This window comes from Haliotis cracherodii, unplaced genomic scaffold, assembly GCF_022045235.1.
Source record: "Haliotis cracherodii isolate W230 unplaced genomic scaffold, xgHalCrac1.p SCAF_3, whole genome shotgun sequence".
NCBI classification, from domain to species: domain Eukaryota; kingdom Metazoa; phylum Mollusca; class Gastropoda; order Lepetellida; family Haliotidae; genus Haliotis; species Haliotis cracherodii.
Genome location: NW_027266286.1, coordinates 65602382 through 65621678, shown reverse-complemented (window position 1 = coordinate 65621678; position 19297 = coordinate 65602382). Strand labels below are relative to the sequence as shown.

Sequence of the window (19297 nt, the reverse complement as noted above, 5' to 3'; positions counted from 1 at the left end):
TCGAGTTGGAGTCGTATGAGGTCAGGCAGTAATAAGGTCGAGCCAGAGAAGTCAATCTATTTCTCCAGGCTACAGGTGGTCCGACTGTTAACAATGATTTCACTATCTGTCAACTTGGTGATCCCGGTGCATCTAGTTTTTCCCTACCCTGTGAGAAGCTGTAGGAAGCCATCGATATAGCTGGTGAGGTACTGGATCTTGGCCTTTTCATCGCTGAAGATTTGGCCATTGAGCGATGCCAGCTGACTGAGGCACTGGGAGGCATGATGGGCCATTTCAGAATTGTGCCGAACCTTGTCGTAGATCTGAAATATAAACAAGAAAAGGGTCAAGTTTCTTAAAAGGAGAAAAAATTAACACAAGAAACAAAGAGTCAGCCAAATGTGGAAGCAAAATAGCAATGCAGATATTAGATGTGAACAAACTGAGGGCCAAAATCAGGGATAGGAACCAATGATCACTGGAGCCTGGCACACAAAGGGGATGCAACTCCGCACAGCAAATTGTGCTGGCTTAGACCACTGGGCAACAAGTGTTCCCAAGTCTTGAGTGTGTAATGGCATGAGTAAGTAAGTAAAACATAGTTTCAGTTGTATCAATTTTTTATTTTTTTTGCGGCACACGCTCAGCAATAATCCAGTTATAAGACAGCAGACTGGTCTTGACAATCCAATGATTGATATTGTGAGCAACAATCAATGCAGCTGGGGTGTAATGACACCCTATCAACCAATTTGCTTCGGAGGGACATTGCTTACCTTGAAGAACAGCCCCAGCACTGTGGGGTAAAGTCTTGGGTAGGAGGGTCAATAGGGAGGGACATTGCTTACCTTGAAGAACAGTCCCAGCACTGTGGGGTAAAGCCTTGGGTAGAAGGGTCAATAGGGAGGCACATTGCTTACCTTGAAGAACAATCCCAGCACTGTGGGGTAAAGCCTTGGGTAGAAAGGTCAATAGGGAGGGACATTGCTTACCTTGAAGAACAGCCCCAGCACTGTGGGGTAAAGCCTTGGGTAGAAGGGTCAAAAGGGAGGGACATTGCTTACCTTGAAGAACAGCCCCAGCACTGTGGGGTAAAGTCTTGGGTAGGAGGGTCAATAGGGAGGGACATTGCTTACCTTGAAGAACAGCCCCAGCATTGTGGGGTCCTGCGTTGGGTAGGAGGGTCAATAGGGAGGGACATTGCTTTCCTTGAAGAAAAGCCCCAGCACTGTGGGGTAAAGCCTTGGGTAGAAGGGTCAATAGGGAGGGACATTGCTTTCCTTGAAGAACAGCCCCAGCACTGTGGGGTCCTGCGTTGGGTAGGAGGGTCAATATGGAGGGACATTGCTTACCTTGAAGAACAGCCCCAGCACTGTGGGGTAAAGTCTTGGGTAGGAGGGTCAATAGGGAGGGACATTGCTTACCTTGAAGAACAGTCCCAGCACTGTGGGGTAAAGCCTTGGGTAGGAGGGTCAATAGGGAGGGACATTGCTTACCTTGAAGAACAGCCCCAGCATTGTGGGGTCCTGCGTTGGGTAGGAGGGTCAATAGGGAGGGACATTGCTTACCTTGAAGAACAGCCCCAGCACTGTGGGGTAAAGCCTTGGGTAGAAGGGTCAATAGGGAGGGACATTGCTTTCCTTGAAGAACAGCCCCAGCACTGTGGGGTCCTGCGTTGGGTAGGAGGGTCAATATGGAGGGACATTGCTTACCTTGAAGAACAGCCCCAGCACTGTGGGGTAAAGTCTTGGGTAGGAGGGTCAATAGGGAGGGACATTGCTTACCTTGAAGAACAGTCCCAGCACTGTGGGGTAAAGCCTTGGGTAGAAGGGTCAATAGGGAGGCACATTGCTTACCTTGAAGAACAGCCCCAGCACTGTGGGGTCCTGCGTTGGGTAGGAGGGTCAATATGGAGGGACATTGCTTACCTTGAAGAACAGCCCCAGCACTGTGGGGTAAAGTCTTGGGTAGGAGGGTCAATAGGGAGGGACATTGCTTACCTTGAAGAACAGCCCCAGCACTGTGGGGTAAAGCCTTGGGTAGGAGGGTCAATAGGGAGGGACATTGCTTACCTTGAAGAACAGTCCCAGCACTTTCGGGTAAAGCCTTGGGTAGAAGGGTCAATAGGGAGGCACATTGCTTACCTTGAAGAACAGGCCCAGCACTGTGGGGTAAAGCCTTGGGTAGAAGGGTCAATAGGGAGGCACATTGCTTACCTTGAAGAACAGCCCCAGCACTGTGGGGTAAAGCCTTGGGTAGAAGGGTCAATAGGGAGGGACATTGCTTACCTTGAAGAACAGTCCCAGCACTGTGGGGTAAAGCCTTGGGTAGGAGGGTCAATAGGGAGGGACATTGCTTACCTTGAAGAACAGTCCCAGCACTGTGGGGTAAAGCCTTGGGTAGGAGGGTCAATAGGGAGGGACATTGCTTACCTTGAAGAACAGCCCCAGCACTGTGGGGTAAAGCCTTGGGTAGAAGGGTCAATAGGGAGGGACATTGCTTACCTTGAAGAACAGTCCCAGCACTTTCGGGTAAAGCCTTGGGTAGGAGGGTCAATAGGGAGGGACATTGCTTACCTTGAAGAACAGTCCCAGCACTTTCGGGTAAAGCCTTGGGTAGGAGGGTCAATAGGGAGGCACATTGCTTACCTTGAAGAACAGCCCCAGCATTGTGGGGTCCTGCGTTGGGTAGGAGGGTCAATAGGGAGGGACATTGCTTACCTTGAAGAACAGCCCCAGCACTGTGGGGTAAAGCCTTGGGTAGAAGGGTCAATAGGGAGGGACATTGCTTTCCTTGAAGAACAGCCCCAGCACTGTGGGGTCCTGCGTTGGGTAGGAGGGTCAATATGGAGGGACATTGCTTACCTTGAAGAACAGTCCCAGCACTTTCGGGTAAAGCCTTGGGTAGGAGGGTCAATAGGGAGGCACATTGCTTACCTTGAAGAACAGCCCCAGCATTGTGGGGTCCTGCGTTGGGTAGGAGGGTCAATAGGGAGGGACATTGCTTACCTTGAAGAACAGCCCCAGCACTGTGGGGTAAAGCCTTGGGTAGAAGGGTCAATAGGGAGGGACATTGCTTACCTTGAAGAACAGCCCCAGCACTGTGGGGTAAAGCCTTGGGTAGAAGGGTCAATAGGGAGGGACATTGCTTACCTTGAAGAACAGCCCCAGCACTGTGGGGTAAAGCCTTGGGTAGAAGGGTCAATAGGGAGGCACATTGCTTACCTTGAAGAACAGCCACAGCACTGTGGGGTAAAGCCTTGGGTAGAAGGGTCAATAGGGAGGGACATTGCTTACCTTGAAGAACAGCCCCAGCACTGTAGGGTCCAGCAGTGTGTCCCTCCATGAAGCGTTGGGCTTCAGGGTGATGTTCTGGTTGATGGAAAAACACCCCACATGTTTTCTGATAACTGTCGAAGGTGAAGGAACTGAACATCCATTGTTTGACAAAACCACAGCATGATAGGCTCACTTTCCACCAACCTACACTAGTAAATGCTTGTGAAATACTACATGTATGTTTGTCAGTTGTTTTACATCACAGTCAGCAATATTCCAGCTATAGTCCAACGAAGCTGTCAGGGTGATGGACTAGAACTTCATATCGTCGCCAAAAACATGCTATATATCCTACATACTACCATATTTTCTCTATTAGATGCTAGGCAGTCTATTAATTGTGAACGCTGTTGACCCGGCGTGTTTTAGAGACCTGGCTTTTACTAGAGACCCAGCGTGTAATAGAGGAAATATTGATATGTTTTACAGTTCCTATGGGTGATCGATCGGCAGCTATTTTTTATGAATTGATATGTAGTCCATCGCTGCATTCATGTGCACGTTTTTTGTGTGAAAATTCTTAAAAATTTAAAAGGGGTTACGGTTTCAAAAAGGAAACCACTTTTTAACCAATCAGAATCAAGCATTCTCCAATGTAATGGTAGAATGCACTCTACTGATGTGAGAAGCGCTTCATAATATCAACCACTGGTTCCTGGGACAGACTAGAACCAGAGGGTGATATTTGGAACAAATTCCCACACTGTCAGCGTATGACAGAATCAGCAGGGGCAAGCATGAGGAAATTGGTGTGTTTGCATGATATGTTATTTAGTTTGTTACTGAACTTTCATCAGTTTGTTGAAATACAAAGCTCAAGAACAGACTGGCAAAGGAAGCACAGTAAACTACATTTATAACAAACTTGCTCATAAAGAACTGATGGATATATTGAACTGTTTTATGGTCCCGTCCCTTTTGCTGTATATAGTATAATGAACTACGGTTATTACGAGCAAAAATTAGTGGTCCCTTTAAGTTCGTTAATAACTGAAGTTTACTGTACTGCCAAATTTTAGCACATTCATTTAGCTGCTGGACCTGAGGAGTCACATGCATGTGAAAGTTGAAATAAGTGTTAAGAAGGTATATGTCAAACTGGGTGTAAGGTAAGGCTAAAAACAGGATGAAATAGGCTGATGAACAAAAATGGACAGCACTTGTTGCCAGTCAATCGCCAAGGATGTGTTGTGAAGGATACGAGTTTTAGGTGTGAATTCCCAGCTGAGGACCTGCTCTGTGATGGAGAGGACACGGTTAAGGACGGCAGTGGCTTCGCGGGTCAGGGGGGTCGGCTGTGCATTAAGCTCGTTCAACACTTGCATGGAAAACATAAACACCTTCTTCAGGTCCTTCTCCTGCAATAGAAGGCAGAGACGGGTGTGAAGGATGCATTGTACAGTGGAAAGGAGTGGAGTCCGATGAAGAGCTGGCTGAAGAGCTGGCTGAGGACCGGGGTGATGAGTTGGGTGTCAGGGAGGTGAGGTGAGGTGATGGGTTTGGGTGATGAAGAGCTGGCTGAGGACCGGGGTGATGAGTTGGGTGTCAGGGAGGTGATGAGTTGGGTGTCAGGGAGGTGATGAGTTGGGTGAGGAGGAGCTGGGTGATGAGGAGGTGAAGTGATGGGTTTGGGTGAGGAGAAGCTGGGTGATGAGGAGGTGAGGGGATGGGTTTGGGTGAGGAGAAGCTGGGTGATGAGGAGGTGAGGGGATGGGTTTGGGTGAGGAGAAGCTGGGTGATGAGGAGGTGATGGGATGGGTTTGGGTGAGGAGAAGCTGGGTGATGAGGAGGTGAGGTGATGGGTTTGGGTGAGAAGAAGCTGGGTGATGAGGAGTGAAGTGATGGGTTTGGGTGGTGGCTCAATAAGGGATGGTGGAAACTTCAATGATGGAGATGGTGGCTCGATAAGGAATGTGGGAAGGCTCAATGGTGGAGGTGGTGGCTCGATATGGGATCATGGGAAACTTCAATGATGGAGGTGGCGGCTCTATAAGGGATGTGGGAAGCCTCAATGGTGGAGGTGGTGGCTCGATAAGGGATGGTCCCAGCCTCAATGGTGGAGGTGGTTGCTCGATATGGGATGGTGGAAACTTCAATGATGGAGGTGGTGGCTCGATACGGGATGGTGAAACTTCAATGATGGAGGTGGTGGCTCGATATGGGATGGTGGAAACTTCAATGATGGAAGTGGTGGCTCGATATGGGATGGTGGAAACTTCAATGATGGGAGGTGGTGGCTCGATAAGGGATGTGGGAATCCTCAATGGTGGAGGTAGTTGCTCGATATGGGATGGTGGAAACTTCACTGATGGAGATGGTGGCTCGGTACGGGATGGTGAAACTTCAATGATGGAGATGGTGGCTCAATACGGGATGGTGGGAAGCCTCAATGGGTGGAAGCAGTTGCTCGATAAGGGATGTGGGGTTGGTGGGGGGTGACTAGGAAGTAGTTGGTGAAGTAGGTGGTGGTGGTGAAGGTGGTGGAGGTAGTGGGCGAGGACTCCACAACAAGATTGAAGTATATGGACCTATGGTCATGATACAGTGAAAGACTGTATCAAGAGAGATAACAGATTCGACGAAGGAATGTTTTTCACGTCACATCAGAATTGATCATAACGTGGTACTTGTAAGTTTAAAGCATACGGACAACGTACCTCAAAAGCTCTCTTACACCGCGTGTGGAACTCCCATGTGAAGCCGACGTTGCTGGTCCTACTTGAGCTGGAGTATTCGTTGAGGAGGGCTGTGAGCATGGAGCACGCCACAAGTTGCTGGGGGACAGGAAACATACATGTGTATCTACCATGTCGGCTGCTACAAACAAGAAATATTCATGGCGGCACATATATACTGTATACATGTGCAGCCATACATATTTCTGGGGGCACATGTAGCCCATTGTCTTAGGTCCCTGCGATTTGCTGTGCAGAGTTGCATCCCTTGGGCACGCTAGAAACCTATGATTGTGGGTTTGAATCCCGGTTCACCCCAATTATGTTTCTAGGTTTGTCAGCACTATACCCATGCTAGTGTGTTTCGCCAAGGAGGTAAATGTCTGAGACGCCATGATAGAAATGGAATAATGTCAAAAGCAGTGTTAAACCCAACTCACTCACAAATATTTCTTGTTTTAAAGACTAGGCAAGATAACCTTATTTCACTAGACGTCAAAGTTTGTAGCCAGTCCATCATGAAGGAGACAAAAAAGTTTACTATTTTCTGTCAGTTTTATTCGGTTAAAATTTGTAGCAAAGTTTAAGTAATGAGAACTGGTTCAGAATTCTAGCCCTCAAATGCTACTAGGCAATGAAGATTACCATCAGTGGATTTTAACTTGTCCACAACACAATTTAGTAGTCACAGGCCAGCAGACTAGCCTACATTGTCATCCGACCAAACAATCTCAAACTTCTCTGTCCTCATGACTGTTGCTATGGGTTACATCTCATGCCACATTAAAATTGTCAGTGAATGTTGCTTTAAAGTCAACAAAAATAAGAAAAGCATGGACTACTACATGTAGAAATGAGTATGACCCAAATAAAATATGAAGTCCCTTGTGTCCTGTTATCATTACAAATGCAGCCATATGTACATGATGTAAGAAAGTCTGGGATCACATGGTTACCATGGTAACATTTCCACTGCTTATAAGCTGGGTAACATCAGCAAAGAGGCTGTCACAGCCAGAGCCCTTGGTGTCGAGGGTGCCACGTTTGAGGATGACTGCGACTGTCTGAAGGATCTGCTCTCTCACATAGCTCTGGAGGCTGAAAGAAAACACTCAAATACCATACCACTCAAATAACATAACATTCAAATACCATAAGTTACACTCAAATACCACAACATTCAATTAATGTAACATTCGAATATCATGACACTCAAATACCATGACACAAAAATACCCTAACATTCAAATACCATGACACTCAAATACCATAACACTCATATAGCCTAACACTCAAATATCATTACACACAAACACCATAACACACAAATACCATAACACTCAAATACCCTAACACTTAAATACCCTAACACTCAAATATCATAACACACAAACACCATAACACACAAATACCCTAACACTCAAATACCCTAACACTCAAATACCTTAACACCCAAATACCATAACACTCAAATACCCTAACACTCAAATACCCTAACACTCAAATACCCTAACACTCAAATACCTTAACACCCAAATACCCTAACACTCAAATACCCTAACACTCAAATATCATATCACACAAACACCATAACACACAAATACCCTAACACTCAAATACCCTAACACCCAAATACCATAACACCCAAATACCATAACACTCAAATACCATAACACTCAAATACCATAACACTCAAATACCATAACACACAAATACCATAACACACAAATACCATAACACTCGATCTCCTACTTCACATTAAATTATTACATATTCTTGTGTAGCCTCAATTGGATAACAAGTGAAGTATGACTTTTCATTTTTCACAGTGAAAAGTAACCCTTAATTTACTTATACAATCTAAACCATTCAACAGTTCAACATCATCTTCCAACATGTCCAACCTTTGTCCTGTATACAGTCTACTAAGATGCATCATCCCGAGGCAAGAGCATCTACCATGTCTACTGACCTTTCTTTTATCAAAGCCTTGGGTCCACCCTTGCCACATCAAGCCCAGTTCCTTGTGCTTAACACAATTGGACCATGGCACACAAAACAAAAGGCTGGTGGATGCTCTTGCCTCGGGAAGATGACTAAACTGTAGACCAGATCATTTGCCCATTCATTATCAAAATTCAATCACACAGCTCTACAGACCTATGTCAAAATTGACTTTTAAATATGTCTATCACCTGAGTTTCTTTTGCTGTTAATATACCTATTATTTTAAATATTAAGAACAAAATTTGGCAAAATACCTTGATAAATACAAAAAAAACCACGAATAACTTAATAGACTGCATATTTTATCAAAGTATTATTAACACAAAAAACTGTAGACAATGATACGAATTCAATGGGACATAGTTCAGCGCATAAATGCATCCCAAGCTCAGCCAATATTATCAGCCAATCAAGAAACAGTATTACACTGTTGAGTATGACCTAATCAGTTTTGGGGTTAAAGGGCACACAAACGCAAAAATGATTATGTGGTTAGCAAGAAAATGCAATGGAATCACTTGCAATTCATAATTACCATGATTACTAAATAAATGAAATAAACATGTTACATATTTTCTGAGAGACATTGCAAATAGAAAACACAGTTAACAGGAGTTCACTTCCCTCCTTTCTCTCCAACCATATACCTGATATTCTTTGTAATGTATCCAAGCAGGAAAGAACGGAGTGATTCCACATCCTCAGATGACAGCAATGTCCATTCTCTCACAATCCCCTCCTTGATGGTGGTGGCCGACTGGAACAGCACATAGTCACTCTTGCTGGTCTCTGCAGGCAGAACATCCCATGGGTGGAATTGAAGTGGAAGTGGTTATGTGAGGGGTTTCATATCATGCTCAAGATTACTGCACTTATATAGCGACATGCGTGCGTGTGTGCTCGCGAGCGTGCGTGGTGCTGCTTGTCCGGACTAATGCCATTGTCATCGTGCTAGCCCACTGAGATACCATGCCGCAGTTTAACATAAATACCCCACTCAGACACATTATACTGACTCTGACCTGACCAGTCCTTGTTTTAGCCCCTTAATGCCGAGCGCCAGGCAGGGTAACAAGTGCCATCTTTAAACGTCTTTTGGTACGACGCGACCAGGGTTCAAACCCCGACCTTACCCACTCGGGGCGGTCGCTCTACCACTAGACCACGGAGATGGTCATTGAACATAAGTACATTGGAAATGTCTGACCTTGTACTATGAGTTAAGAATAGGATGTTTCCATAGTAAGCTGGTGAGTCATTTGTAGGTATTTGTAACTGAGCTGTTGTAATGAGCTGTTCTATCACACAGTCAGCGCTACATTCTCTGGTCAGCTCTGTTAGCTGTTCTGTTATCTCTAGCTTTCTAGCCAGCTGTGTCATCAGTCATCAGTGCTGACCTGTCAGCTCCAGCACATCTAGTCATCTGTCATCAGCTCTACCGTCGGCTCCAGTACGTCCAGTCAGCTGTCAGCTCTACCGTCAGCTGTCATCAGCTCTACCGTCAGCTATTATCAGCTCTACTGTCAGCTGTCATCATCTCTACCGTCACCTGTCATTAGCTCTACCGTCAGCTGTCATCATCTCTACCGTCATCTGTCATCAGCTCTACTGTCAGATCTAGTACATCCAGTCAGCTGTCATCAGCTCTACCGTCAGCTGTCATCATCTCTACTGTCAGCTGTCATCAGCTCTACTGTCAGATCCAGTACATCCTGTCAGCTGTCATCATCTCTACCGTCACCTGTCATCATCTCTACCGTCAGCTGTCATCATCTCTACTGTCAGCTGTCATCATCTCTACTGTCAGCTGTCATCATCTCTACTGTCAGCTGTCATCATCTCTACTGTCAGATCCAGTACATCCTGTCAGCTGTCATCATCTCTACCGTCACCTGTCATCATCTCTACCGTCAGCTGTCATCATCTCTACTGTCAGCTGTCATCAGCTCTACTGTCAGATCCAGTACATCCTGTCAGCTGTCATCATCTCTACTGTCAGCTGTCATCATCTCTACTGTCAGATCCAGTACATCCTGTCAGCTGTCATCATCTCTACCGTCACCTGTCATCATCTCTACCGTCAGCTGTCATCATCTCTACTGTCAGCTGTCATCAGCTCTACTGTCAGATCCAGTACATCCTGTCAGCTGTCATCATCTCTACTGTCAGCTGTCATCATCTCTACTGTCAGATCCAGTACATCCTGTCAGCTGTCATCATCTCTACCGTCACCTGTCATCATCTCTACCGTCAGCTGTCATCATCTCTACTGTCAGCTGTCATCAGCTCTACTGTCAGATCCAGTACATCCTGTCAGCTGTCATCATCTCTACTGTCAGCTGTCATCATCTCTACTGTCAGCTGTCATCAGCTCTACTGTCAGCTGTCATCATCTCTACTGTCAGCTGTCATCATCTCTACTGTCAGATCCAGTACATCCTGTCAGCTGTCATCATCTCTACCGTCACCTGTCATCATCTCTACCGTCAGCTGTCATCATCTCTACTGTCAGCTGTCATCAGCTCTACTGTCAGATCCAGTACATCCTGTCAGCTGTCATCATCTCTACTGTCAGCTGTCATCATCTCTACTGTCAGATCCAGTACATCCTGTCAGCTGTCATCATCTCTACCGTCACCTGTCATCATCTCTACCGTCAGCTGTCATCATCTCTACTGTCAGCTGTCATCAGCTCTACTGTCAGATCCAGTACATCCTGTCAGCTGTCATCATCTCTACTGTCAGCTGTCATCATCTCTACTGTCAGATCCAGTACATCCTGTCAGCTGTCATCATCTCTACCGTCACCTGTCATCATCTCTACCGTCAGCTGTCATCATCTCTACTGTCAGCTGTCATCAGCTCTACTGTCAGATCCAGTACATCCTGTCAGCTGTCATCATCTCTACTGTCAGCTGTCATCATCTCTACTGTCAGCTGTCATCAGCTCTACTGTCAGCTGTCATCATCTCTACTGTCATCTGTCATCAGCTCTACTGTCAGATCCAGTACATCCAGTCAGCTGTCATCAGCTCTACTGTCAGCTGTCATCATCTCTACTGTCAGCTGTCATCAGCTCTACTGTTAGCTCTACTGTCAGCTCTACTGTCAGATCCAGCATGTCTCCCAACTCTATCCTCATCCCCTTTCAGACCAGACACCCCTTCATGATCCTTAGGGATGTGCACCACTTGTCAATCAAACACCCTCAATGATCCTCGGGAATAGGCACCCCTTTACGATCCTTGGCGTTAATTGTGAGGCAGTGTATGGGTTAGCTATCACTTTTATCGACTTAATCCACTGTGAGTGAGGAAATCTGTACAATTTGTATCAAGTTTCGGAGAAATGGTAAACAATCAGGTGCTGATCACTTGGTAAACAAACAATTATGGTGATAGCACCAGTTTTCCTGTGTTGAAGTGTCTGCTAATTAGATAAACTCTTTCGCCTAGCTTAGCTTCAAGCCGGTAATGTGATTTTGTTCCTCCATCCAGCTTAACCTTTGAAAGAAACATGTCATATTTAACATCCAATTTAAAATGTTACTGCTTGTGATTATCAATTTATCATGATCATATGAAATTCTAGCGTCGGTTATGAGCTCACCTAGAATGTATCTACAAATGCTGTACGGCAGTTTCCGTTTGCGGAAATCCAAGATGACTCTCTCAGCAGCTTGTCGCTGGTCTGGAGTCACGATGTTAGGGGCAGCCTGTGAACACAGACAGGGTGGAGTCACCGACATTTTCAAACATGTTAAATTATGAACATGGGTGTAATATATAAAAAGAAAAGACATAAACCAAATGGAAATTTTATTTTGAATTGTAATTTGTATATTAATATATTTATCCTGTATCAAACTATGCATCTCTGATTTCTTCTTTGGTCCATTGTGGAAACGTGCATGAACAGAGTTTCCAGCTGCTAAAAAACAATTCACCCAAACTCATCCAAGCATCACCATGGTCACTACCCAAAACAAATATGTCACCCTCTATACTACTGTGCCTACAGTGTTCCCATTTACCAGTAATTACCAGTTTTTTACCAATAATATTAGGCCAGTAATTCATGTGACCGGCAAATAGAGTACCTTATAAATCTGTGATATTCATATTGGTATATTTTTCGAACGAAGTCAGCTTGTCTGTTACCATCAGGGTTTCCCCTTGTCGATATTTAGAACAAGGAAATAACATTTTGCTTTGTTTCGAGGTTAAAAGTATATTTGTAGTGACTTCGTCTTGAAATATTAAAACAAAAGGAGATTATTGTGCCTGGACTTCGAGTGAATGAAGTGCAGATCTAACTAAGTCACCTCAGCATGTTCAGCGATGAAATGAACATGAGGTTGAAAGAATTAAAAGCAGGCAATTTTCATATGTTTTTTCATATGTTTAAAGTTGGGACTGACAAAACTTTGGGGGGGGGTGGGGGGGGGCACTGGTCATTTTTAGAGTTACCGGTCTGACTGGCAGTTCTAAAAGCCAGCGGGAACACTGGCATAGCGGCATACACGACCTAATCAGGTGATTAACCCTGCCATATCATTCATCTTTTGTCAGAGCTAATAGGGCGGAGTTATTGTGATGCGGAAATGGTTGGAAGGGCATATAATGTGTGAGATAGGATAAGTATATAAATACACAACTTGCAATAAAATTTCCACATTTTTAAACTTATCCTACCTCACGCTATGCATTTACAGTTGGATGGTAGGGTGCAGATACCCTAGCCTGTAATAGACTACAACCATGAGGCGTACACAAGGAAGCTGGTGCTAAACAATGAATTTAATCAACTATTTATAACACTGCCAAGCATCTTAAAGACAATAACTCGTGAGCAGGAAAACACACCAAAGCTGGTGATACGATCATAATACGTTAGTGGGACGCAACAGCATGATATCGGGTATATCATGCGGAACCTGTTTTCAGGTATGAATTGTTACATGAATGACTGTCACTGTGTATCTGTAAAGTGAGTGAGTGAGTGAGTGAGTGAGTATGGTTTTATGCCGCTTTTAGCAATATTCCAGCAATATCACGGCGGGGAACACCAGAAATGGGCTTCACACATTGTACCCATGTCGGGAATCGAACCCGTGTCTTCGGCGTGACGAGCGAACGCTTTAACCACTAGGCTACCCGACCGCCCGTATCTGTAAAGAATGAGTAATACAGCATATAACTTTCAATTGTCCTGGAAGGGTCTCCAGTCAATCGACTCTACAAGACCCATGGATGATATAGTGCTACTGCTTGGCATCTCTTCTAACTCTTTGTCAAAGCTATCAATCATGCCCAAGAGATGAAATACACAAAGCAGAGGGAGCAGGATAAAGGGTTGTGACACCGTCGAAACGGCCGTGCCATACTGCGACTAATGTTGAAGATCTTAGTCTCTCCAGATGAGTGAATCCACCCTCCAATTGGGTAAATACCAGTGTTGTTTTTTTAACAAAAAGTTTTACTGAATGTTTTGATTGTTCAGGGATGAATTAGTGTCTTAGTTTACAATGAATCAGACTCATAAGAAGTTGGTGTAAAAACGGACAGATTGGTCACCAACACTTTGTACATGTAGCACCCGACTGAATTTAAATTACCTGGACAGTTGTTTACCAATCTCATTAAAATCAGACCTCAGTTCTCACTACCGCTAAACAAAGATCTGAGGACATCCCATTAGGGGTCACGTCAGAACGACCTTTCAATAGACTGGGACTAATCAGAGCATCGCTTACCAGTTTATGAAAGTGACAGTCGGAATGTGATATCTGACCATGCAACTTCGAAAACTTTAACTCCGAACGATAATTACGGGTTTAACAACTGAATCCATAGAAGTGTAGTCGCCAATTTGAAATTAGTGCCGTAAAGCACGAGAAAGCTGCCCTCTGATTGGTCATTCCATTGGTCGGTCAAAGTTCATGTAAGGTCAGTCTGACGCAAACGGTATTGGTATGCCCTCAGATCTTTGTTTAGCGGTAGCGAGAACTAAGATCTGATTTCAATGAGACTGGTTGTAAACAAACTTTTATGTCCTCTAAATACAACGCACGCTCATAAGGAAGGTGAATTTGAGTTAGGTGTTTTTTTATGCACATACTTGTTTAATATTGTTTTATGAGATAACATGACCCCAGCAAGGTCATCACCATGATAACCATGACACATCACAAAGTTGTTTTTATATTATATTCTTTTCAAACTATGATTTCGAAATATAGATTAGCGATCAACAAACAAAACTCTCATTCATAAAGAAAATTCTAATTGTCACATATATTGACCTACTAATTCTTTAAACAGAAGTTGTGCCTTGATTCCAAGTACATGTATGATCTACCAAGCGCTTGATGTCTGATGACAATAGGTCATGTAACTATTACTTTGTGCTCAGGAATCCCTGTAGTAGTGTCTCTCATGAATGTTTTTGTTGTTTGTTTTTTTGACAGCCATCTGTGCCAACTCTTGCATATGACACATGTAACACATTGTGGCTTTGGTTTTACATACTCAGCATAAAAAGGAGCCTTGCCCTCTTGCATCACTAATGAAATTGTTTTTAATCTTTGGTGAAAATATTTCCCCTTTCAACATGTTCAATACAGTAAACCTTTCCTTGGACATGATTGTGATGATTTACAATCTGCATTTCATGTCTCAATCATAATCATATGACACCGCTTATATAAGCTCCCCACACCAAAGATAAAATTACACTTGTAAATTTACATAATTGGGTGACTGAGGTACAAATACATGCATGAACTTGATAATTCATCTTAAAGTCTATGTCCATATCATTTGAATCATAACTTGACTGTCATCATACACAGACAAGTGGAAAAAATATGAATTTGCATAATTGGGCAGTGCAAAGTTTAATCCTGTAGAATATCGATAAACTTATTAAGCTTCATAGTTCACTAAGAATATTCATTGTGAGATTATAACATACAGATTACATGAATGTGAAGAAAATCCATCAATATGATCAAAGGATTGATGGAGCTCGTGTGTTGATGCAGACATTACCATAATACTTATTACGAGCCATTTGGAAAGGCAAGTATGGATCGCAGGATCCAGCTTTGTCTAAGGGTATTACAGTAAGCATGATATTGATATCAACTGTCATTACTACTATGACTATCCGCTATGATTCAGCAACAACACAACACTCATGTCAGTGCAGGGAGCTCTCTCTCTCTTCTAGTTACAATGTACATACAACTGCAGCTGGATTCAAGAAATTATATAAAGATATTATGTATTTCCCACATTACACTGAAAACATTAAAATCACAGAAAAAAACATAGCTTGAATCCAAAAATCAACTTTTGTTTACTTTTAAATGTTGTTGAAAACGGGCATGGTAGTCAATCAGTCGAGTATATATATATTGTGGAAAACAAATGAAATGTAATGAATAAACATTTAACTTAATCAAAACGCCCCGAGGATACAAAAGGGTACATTCTGAGGCAATCATTTACCTGTGTGTGTCAGTAAACTGATTTCAATGACAACAGGTGCGACCAAACACGTTTGTCACAAGACAAGATTGCTTTGAAAATAGACCGAGGGCTTGTTTAACGTAGACACATTACAAGAGTATAATGATTAACAGAGAGTATTTAGTTTTCTCGACTTATAATTGAAGTCTCAGACTCACCAACACAACTTGTGAGGCCTGTTCTAATTCATGCATCACATGGTCCGCCATCACTGTTTCTTCGTTACTCCGCCATTCAACCGGAAGTGTGAGGCATTACCGAACTCCATACAGCGTGCTGGCATCAGTAATACAGTAAAAAAAATGGATGCGCTTGCTCTTTGCTAAATCCCGAGTTTCTGTTAAAAGGTGAAAGATATTTTGCATTTTATTTTACTTCACAAATATATTCCCAAACATCACAGAAATTATATATGAAGAAATATTCATTCATGAAAACATCCAGCTAAGAAAATAACATCCACCACACACCGTTATGAGTGTAGTTAAATGATGATACAAAGTCTCTCTTTTTTTTCAGTTTACTTATCATGATGTCTAGACACGTGTTATCGTCGTGTAGGCCTAATACTCCGTGCACAAACTCCAATGTTTGGACAGCGAGGAGCATGTAGCCAAGTAACAAACAAGGACGAAAACAAATTACATTGTTGTCATAATTATTCGTATTATTAACACCCTAAAGATATAGACAACAAATCATATAATCTCATTCATGTATTTTCCTAACCCTGATTAATGATAGCTCATGTCTAATATCATAGTACACCCATAGACATGTAAAACGTATGGTACCAATAATATTAAAAATGAAAATAAATCACTGACAATGTTGTGAATCTATATGACACAATCGTGATTATTGAAAGCACGAAATGCATATTACAGTGGTCGCATTTACCATCGAAATACACTGTAAGATATGTGTTTAGATCCTTAACGCAAACCTATCCCCATCCCACCCCGAAATTACTGGAAAGTAATCAACAAAACAACATATGCATGTATGTCTGTGGGTGGGTATGCGAGCGTGCGTGTGTCAATAAGAGGTAATAATTGTATTTTATGTCACACACACACACACGCACGCACGGACGCAACGTGTTAACTGACATTAATAGTTAGTACTGGGGATTAAGGGTCCTGTCCGGAGGGGGCTTATCATTAAAGGAAATATGCTGAATGTTTGGCGATACATTAAATAGAACAAAAGGAGATAGAATTTCTGTGCATTGAAACAATACTTCATTTTGGATAGATGAAGTTTTATAGAAACCTATTGATGTGGTTTGCACAATAACAATGCCCCTGAATGTCGTAGAGCTTTTGTCCCCAAAACCGTTTTAAAAGTAATGACAATCTTGAAAGTACAAGCATACAGTAAAATGCATTTCTCCAATCACAAAGATCAGTTTTTGCCTCAGATTGGTCAGGGTTAGGATACTTACTTACATCATCACAAAATAGCAACAGGTGACGTCAGACCGATTAGACCCCCTTTTTATAAGCAAAAAGCACCCATTGGAAAAGAATGTTCCATACAGGTGCTAGAAATGTTAGAAGCCAATATCTTTCAGCCCGGTTCTTCTGAATAGCACGCTCCCGTTGTCATGGTTTAAAAATCAGGATACCTCTTACCGCTTTGCCGTAGATTATAGACGCCTCAATGCAGTTACCAGGCCTATATTTTCCCCTTTAACACGTTTTGAAGATATCGTTGATGCCATATATAGGCGACAGCCATGCCAACATTTTGAGTATCCTTGATTGTGCTAGTGGCTTTTGGCAAATACCTCTCTATTCAGATACAAAACACAAGTCGGCCTAAATTACACCCCGTGGTGTTTTTGAATAGAATCGCCTAACTTTCGGCCTCAAAAATACTCCTATGGCATTTCAGCAAACCATATCAGGCACTAAAAGAAATGAATTAGCGTTACATATTAATGTATGTTGATGACATAATAATAATTTTTTAAAACGTATTCAGAACATTTTAACCACCCCTAGGCAATAACTACAATACATAATCAATTATCCTAGATCAATGGGCAAGTGGCTTCCTTTCAGCCTCATGGGTCGGTGGGGTAGCCTAGTGGTTAAAGCGTTCGCTCGTCACACGGAAGACCCGGGTTCGATTCCCCACATGGCCCACAATGTATGAGGCCCATTTCTGGTTTTCCACCGCCGTGATGTTGATGGAATATTGCTAAAATCGGCGAAAAACCATACTCACTCACTAACTCACTTTCAGCCTCGTGTGATTCCGGTGATGAATGGCCCAGGAAGTACTATGTACTTAGATGCCTTGGATTGTTGGTTCGCATAATATTAATATATTATACTACGGCGAAAAACAACATTCACCTACTCGCCCACTCTCGAATACTTGACTAACACTATGGGGAGGTCGGGTAGCCTTGTGGTTAAAGCGTTGGCTCACTGTGACTAACACTATTGAAATATCCACGTATAGGGCCATTGTTAGTCATAGTTGGACGACAGTTTTATCATATACTGGGCTTGTGTTATCGATGCGAGAGACCAGTCCGATAAACTTGGTGTCATGATCAGATAAATATGCAAATGAGGTCACCTTGCTAGCACTACTCTCTCGCTACATACATCTATGGATACCTCCTTTTTCAATAGGCGATTGTGAGAACTAAGTGTATTCCTTGTGATGAAAGGTTCACCGTCACGTATATTTTGCTTGACTGTGTGGACTTTGCATTTGCAAGGGATTCACATTATCAAACAGTAAATCTTACAGATCTCTTATTAGGTGTGAGCGAGCATCTGATTCTAAGCTACCTGAAAGAAATTGAACTGTATCATAAATTATAAATGTGTATGTGAATTTACTAAGTCCTTTTTAAACATTCAACAGAGATTATTGAAGGCTCTGTCCAGGCGGTTAAAGTACGGTAAAATGATAGCCCAAATTGTGCGACAGGTAATTCCTATCACAATCCATGTGTGTTAAGCCAACTCATTGCTGAACATTTTTTAATATTGGCTAGTATTATGCCCGACCACCAGCAGATAAGTTCCCATGATCCCCAGCGAGGTGGCCTAGCATAGGTTGCTGGGGGCTTATAGCCCCTGTATTAAACAGTTGTAAATAATGTTATGATAAAAAATGTTTGTTAAATTTGTTTTTAAATATAACTTTGTAATCATGACTCAATTGTAAATATATCAAAGTGTTCGCGTCGCAATATGGCTGAAATAATGCCGATGCGACGTTGAATTTTAACTCACTTACTCACGCAATAAACGATTGACTAATATGCTTAGATGGGTTTTTCAATGCGTCGGCGCAAAAGCTGCGTTTTATTGCAGTTATGCGCAGTTTCTACACTTACTTCGTCAAGTGGAATTACCTTTTAAACATCCATTACTTTAAGAATGATTATATGAAAAAAGATTACCCCCGTGTGTTTCCGTATAAATATGCATTATACTCAAGGAGAGGATATCCATATTCTATATTGCTAATATATTCTATTTACGGCACGGAGACACACGAGGGTAATATCTTTATAATTATATTTTCATGAGATGTGTGATCTGACACTGAAAGAAGCGTCTGTACAATATTAACTGTGTTTACGGTAACTTGGTCTGCGAGGTCGCACCAGGGGCCTAAATTACCGCGACAAAACCAACACTAAATTTAACTTAATCGAACACTAGCGTCAGATGAACAGGATCCTGCCAATGTCACGAACAGTTTGACACTTTAAAGCATGGACTAT

General features: G+C 42.8%; 1 protein-coding gene across 1 annotated transcript in view; it reads right to left on the bottom strand.

Annotated features, from left to right (window-relative positions):
- Positions 1–15775, bottom strand: part of LOC139474771 (exportin-4-like) — a 37647-nt gene extending 21872 nt beyond the window's left edge. The window contains exons 1-8 of the mRNA XM_071257896.1: positions 15696–15775; positions 11612–11717; positions 8650–8791; positions 6952–7093; positions 5978–6094; positions 4522–4678; positions 3279–3391; positions 148–305 (exon numbers count right to left, since the gene is read on the bottom strand). Coding sequence (XP_071113997.1) covers positions 148–305; positions 3279–3391; positions 4522–4678; positions 5978–6094; positions 6952–7093; positions 8650–8791; positions 11612–11717; positions 15696–15746 — 986 coding nt within the window. The 5' untranslated portion in view covers positions 15747–15775. The remainder of the gene's footprint in view (positions 1–147; positions 306–3278; positions 3392–4521; positions 4679–5977; positions 6095–6951; positions 7094–8649; positions 8792–11611; positions 11718–15695) is intronic.
- Between the last annotated feature and the right edge of the window lie 3522 nt (positions 15776–19297).